At 37.9% G+C, this 5,345-nt stretch overlaps 2 protein-coding genes across 2 annotated transcripts; one reads left to right on the forward strand and one right to left on the reverse strand.

The window, feature by feature from the left end:
- Positions 1–887: 887 nt before the first annotated feature.
- On the forward strand, positions 888–2,586 carry LOC118738903 (group XIIA secretory phospholipase A2-like). Its single transcript, XM_036469949.1, has 2 exons — positions 888–1,272; positions 1,855–2,586. Exons 1-2 carry the CDS (start codon positions 1,023–1,025, stop codon positions 2,313–2,315), a joined length of 711 nt encoding a protein of 236 aa, XP_036325842.1. The 5' UTR covers positions 888–1,022; the 3' UTR covers positions 2,316–2,586.
- A 913-nt stretch (positions 2,587–3,499) lies between these two features.
- LOC118740088 (glycine-rich protein 2-like) lies at positions 3,500–3,993 on the reverse strand. The gene is made up of 2 exons (XM_036471582.1): positions 3,720–3,993; positions 3,500–3,597 (listed from the first exon to the last, which is right to left on the reverse strand). The coding sequence occupies exons 1-2, from the start codon at positions 3,991–3,993 to the stop codon at positions 3,500–3,502; spliced, it is 372 nt and encodes a 123-aa protein (XP_036327475.1).
- Positions 3,994–5,345: the final 1,352 nt, after the last annotated feature.

Here is a 5,345-nt window from a genome sequence, read left to right on the forward strand (position 1 = left end):
GTGACTGCAATTAACTTAACTTGTATACATAAATAATATCTGAAAAATTTAAAACAACTGCCATTCTGGGAGAGAACCATGCCGTTTTAGTAACAATCGCATGGTTTAACCATTTCAATCGCGTTTCATTGTGAAACCTCTGATCACTTTCACATTAAAGAAATCGACCGCTAATTTAAAACCAGGGCACAAATGAAGGACAATAAACTTTGAAAAGTGTACTTTGTATAATTCGGTGAATAAGGCCAAATATTGAACGATCAAGAAGCTACACAAGCTGCGAAAAACTCCCTCGCTACTTTCACCTGCGTTGAAGTTTATTAGACGTTCCCACGGCAGTTGGGTCTACGTAACCGGAACGACCCAGATTTATATCTGGCCAAGGACTGTCACTCCAGCAACACTCTTAATGTATTCTTAATAGGGTCGATTTTGAAGAAAACACGGGTTGGCTCTACAATGCTAATATTTATTACTAAAACAATTATATTCCACCATGATTTTTACTAGCCGTCATCGATTCGCCAACAGTTAGCAAGTGGCGAAACGAACGAACTCAATGAGGTACAACCAAACTTGCTATCGTCTATAAGTGCTAACTAACTTTGTTGTTGCTTTCACATGCAAAATTTTTCGTTAAGCGACCGGAACTCAAACATAGCAAGCAGCGAAGTGGCGAATCGATGACGGCCAGAAATTCCCAACCGATTTTGCTTCCGTCGCTCGCATTTGGCAAATAGTTTGATTGCAGTGTTGGAGGCATATCAGCAGCTTCGAAACTGTCGACAGTTGAAACGGAATCGGTTTGTACCAAAACTACAGGGTGAGAGCAAGGAGAGAATAGTACATTAGTGCTGCCACTTACAACAAATGCAATATCACTTTTCATTAACATATGACAGCACATTATACTTCCAACAGTTGTTTTTTCTAGTCGCATTTTGTCAATTTTCGTGCATTGGTTTGTTTTTATTAAATCATTTATTTATTGAAAATATCAATCACCAACTAAGCCGCGGACCATGCATTTTCCTTACATGAAAATTGCCATCTACGTGCTAACGTTTCTTACCTACGCATACTCGGGGTATGGCTCCAGTACGATTGTGCATCTGCGAGACGCCATCATCGCGGCAGAGGCAATATTCGGTGATGTTTTCAAGAATCTAGTGACGGTTGTCAGGAAGTTCCGCACAGTGCATGAAGTATTCGATGCAGCGGTGGACGAGAATTGCTTATTTCAATGTACAGGACCAGATGGAAAACCAACAGGTGAGTTTGAAAAGATGTCGAGAAGATGCGTGATTAAACGCCGGCATGCCAGCTGAAGCAGGAAATTACGTAAAATTGTGTGCACATGCGTCAATAAAGTAGAACGTGGAAGGAAAAAGTTGTAAGGAATGTGTTAGTGATTGTAGTGATGTCTGCAGTGCGTCATTTGTAGATGAAATGGATTTGCTTTGTTTTGATGCTATCTCTTGTCGCTTGCATCAGCTGATTGGCATACTACAGAAAAGCTTGCTGCTGGAGATTTCCAAGCGGCTGGAATGTGAGTGTTGTGACCGCTTTCGACAATGATTATAAGTCAATTTAGCTGCAATCTAAATTTATGAATTAGCTACATCATCTTTTCCGGTACACGTGTACCAATATAGTGAAGGCAGCTCACCTTTGTGCAAATCGATTATAATGAAGAATATTTGCATATGCTGATTCAGCTACTCGCCAGCAGATGGCACCATGCGAACGCGTTGAAAAAAACTGTTACGTTTAAAATTTAGTATCTAAAGTACACCTCGTCAACTTTGAATACACTCTTTAAAGGCAGATTAAATTATTTTCCGTCTCTTTCAGATGTACGTCCCGTCCAGAATAAACTTTACACCCCCACAGCCGATGGCTGTGGCTCGCTTGGTTTACGCATCAACACCGAATACTTGCCCGCGGTAGAAATGGAGAACTGCTGCAATGAGCACGATATTTGCTATGACACATGTAACAGCAACAAGGAGCTATGTGATTTGGATTTCAAGCGCTGTCTTTACAAGTATTGTGACACCATTGATAAATCCGTTGGTAGTGAATATCTCATAACCAGTTGTAAAGCTGCTGCCAAAGTGCTATTCACTGGTACCTTAACGCTGGGTTGTAAATCATATTTGGATTCGCAAAAGCGTACATGTTACTGCGCGCCGCCTAAGCAATCGAAAGAGGATGGGCGGGGCTACAACGGATATAAGAACGGAAATGGTGATAAGTATTATAAGCAGGGCAAGAAGCAGAAATATGGCTGGAAGGATCCAAACGATATGTAGTGCTGCCGCTGAGTTAAAGCAGTAACTGCATTACGCGTTTTCTTTAGCAACTTTTTTTCTTCATGTTATTGTTCAACGCACACAACTTAAATTAATTAAAACACATTTGCAATAGTATTTTGAACATACTGCTAAGATGAGAGAGAGATGTACATAGTCAAATGTATTTTTTAGAACTTGAAACCTTTCGAGTGAATTTATTTACATATTTGTTTATTTACCATTAAAACCAACGAACTTGTCCAAGGGAAGATATGTATTTTAGATTTTATTACAAAATAAAACTAATTCGTAATTACTAAATAATATTTTAAATTACATTTGTTATTATTTAGTTATTTAAGCTACTTCTTCCCAATGGCGATTTTGCAGCAGTATAATAGGACAACTGGTGCACTTTTACTCGGTACTCAATATTTGGCTTCTGACTGTCCACCATCACTTCCAGGTACTTAATGCTGTCAGTACGGGTAACATATTACTAATAGCAAGTCCGCAACTAGCAACCATTTGTGACCTACAAGACAGAATGCACAAGCTTATCAGAAGCGATAAGTGCCACGTTGTCGGCGCAGGCAATAACCCGACAGCATCCACCAGGACTTTCAAACACGCCTTACTCTTTTTCGGTGGCAAATATTGTAGACGAGGGCACGAAAAAGGGTGTAAGGGTATAATTTAATTAAGATTATTGAGTTCTAGTAACACTGTTGACTAGATCATGTCTTCTGAATCAATACAAATGTTTTGAAACATTGGAGTCAAATAGTTTAAAGAATCAATTGTATAATTTATCGTGTTTGTTTTTATTTAAACATTATGGAATTTACTAACGAAGATAATATGTATGTACTAAGCCCTAGTTTTCCAAGGTATTGGTGGCTATAACAGAATCCATCGTAGTCCGATTTTTCGTGAAATCGACGAAAATGCGATCACTGAAGCCGAATCGCTACGAACATGCGTATTCAAAGTATACGCTACGTTCGTAGCTATTCGAATTCCATGACAGCATTTACGTAGAATTCACGAAAAATCGGACACCGACGGATTCTGTGATAGCCCTGATTATAACATTTTCCTTAAAAATTATAATTATTTTGATTTATGTATGATTTCAATTAATCAAATTGTTTTCTACTTCTGCAACGAAGCTTGAGTACTGCATACATAATCCGCGAACACTATCCAAAGAATCCACCACCAAATAAGCCGCCACCCCCACCACTGCTAGCCGATGCACTGGCCGTGCCGCTGCCGCTACTGCTCGCGAACGCCGTATCTGTAAAAGATCACATAAAGAAACATGTCCAAAACACTGTATAATTCGTTTTGTTTAAAACAATATTCTTCGTAGAAAGATTGTATTTAAGGTTTCACACACCACTCGTATTATACACTCACTCATGTTATTGCCATAGAAGGGATAACCTCCAGAATAAGGATAACCACCACCGCCACAATTGTAACATGGGTAGCCGCCGCCATAGTAGTAGGGATATGGCTGATAGCCGGGATAGCTACCATAAGCGCCGAGTCGATTACCATATCCAAGAAGACCATAACTACCTGCACCACCAAGGACACCAGGGTGGTAACCATATTGAGCGTTCACTTGACCTAGCGCGCAGAACAGCAGCACGAGGATAAAGGAGGCAGATGCGAGCGTGTGACGCATAGTGGTTGTCAGAAAAGTACTCAGGATGCACGAAATTTAAAAACGAATTCAAAAATTGGATCGCCCGGATGATTGTTTTTAAGACTTGTTCTAAGCAAAAAGAAAAGTACTCAGGATTCACGAAATTGAAAAAACAATTCAAATAATAGCCGTTAATTTTGATTTATTTTAAAGTAATTCAAATACTTTTAAGCCAACTTTTTCACATTCGCCCGATTTGGTGACTGAGCTTGTATTTGGGATTATACTTTATTTTTATATCCAAAAATATCGTAGTGTCAGAAATGCGTGAAAAAAATGTGATTACCAACAATTAAAAATCGTATTACATTGCATGCTAATTTTGAACTAATGAGCCTTTGTAGCATTGAGCATTTAGTTGAAGCTTTAGCGTTTGGTTTGTTTTCATTCATTGATACATACATATGTATGTATTAGACTATTTTAAATTACTCCTAATTTGAGTTAAATTCAATTTTATTCTTTTTTTTTAGTATGGATTTGTTTTCCTCATTAGTTCTTCCCATTTATGTAAATATTTTTATTTTTTTTCGAACTATTTGTGTTTTACTTTTTTTTATATTCAACACTGAATTTTCCAAAAGTAGTTTAGTTTAGTCAGCAATCACTGTTTGTTTCCGACCATTTAAGGTCAATGAATTCGGTTCAACTTAATATTTTTTTTTAACGAACGTGCTACGATCGGTTTATGATTATTACTATACCTGAAATTAATAGTATCGGCTTTGCATTTGTCCTTACAAATCTTCCTATAGGACATCCAGAGAATAATCAGTGGATCCGTTAGTACACTCCCGTGATTTGTACGCTTATATAAGCTTTAATAAACTTTGTTTGACGAGTGTAGGCCTAATCCATAGATGTTCAGGTTAGTCCGCTTAATATTAAATTATTATTTACTGAGTTTTTTTTTTGCTAAAAAAATAACCTTGGATATTTTTTTGGTCGGAAAATAATCGTTATTTTTTGAGTTTTATTTTTTGCTTAGAAAATTAAAGTTATTTTTTTAGTTTAAGTTTTGCTTCGAAAAGAAAACTTATTTTTTGGATTGTTGTTTTTTTTTTTGCTTGGAAAGCAAAAGTAGCATCTGATGGTTTTTTAAGATGCGTTAGCGAACGTAACGTTGTCGTAAAGTACCACTAACGGCAGCCCTAAGAAGCGTGCAGCCTCAATAGGGTCGGTCCACAGGGGCAAAGGCGTTTGGGTTGTCGTTTTTTCCGGGTATACGAAGAGATGTTTCGAGTCATGGGGTGTCTCTCCGTATGTCGGACACTCATTTGGTACATCTGCGTTTAGTCTGCTCAGGTATGAGTTTAACCTGCTGCAGTAGC

The sequence above is a fragment of the Rhagoletis pomonella genome, unplaced genomic scaffold (assembly GCF_013731165.1).
Source record: "Rhagoletis pomonella isolate Grant_MI unplaced genomic scaffold, Rhpom_1.0 Rhpom_scaffold_00005, whole genome shotgun sequence".
NCBI lineage: Eukaryota > Metazoa > Arthropoda > Insecta > Diptera > Tephritidae > Rhagoletis > Rhagoletis pomonella.

Bases quoted from the DNA above. Each gene is read 5' to 3' on its own strand.
- LOC118740088 (XM_036471582.1), bottom strand. From the start codon at position 3,993: ATGCGTCACACGCTCGCATCTGCCTCCTTTATCCTCGTGCTGCTGTTC. The intron at 3,598-3,719 runs GTGAGTGTATAA...GATCTTTTACAG, and splicing joins CTTCTATGGCAATAACATGA to ATACGGCGTTCGCGAGCAGT.
- LOC118738903 (XM_036469949.1), top strand. From the start codon at position 1,023: ATGCATTTTCCTTACATGAAAATTGCCATCTACGTGCTAACGTTTCTT. The intron at 1,273-1,854 runs GTGAGTTTGAAA...CGTCTCTTTCAG, and splicing joins ACCAGATGGAAAACCAACAG to ATGTACGTCCCGTCCAGAAT.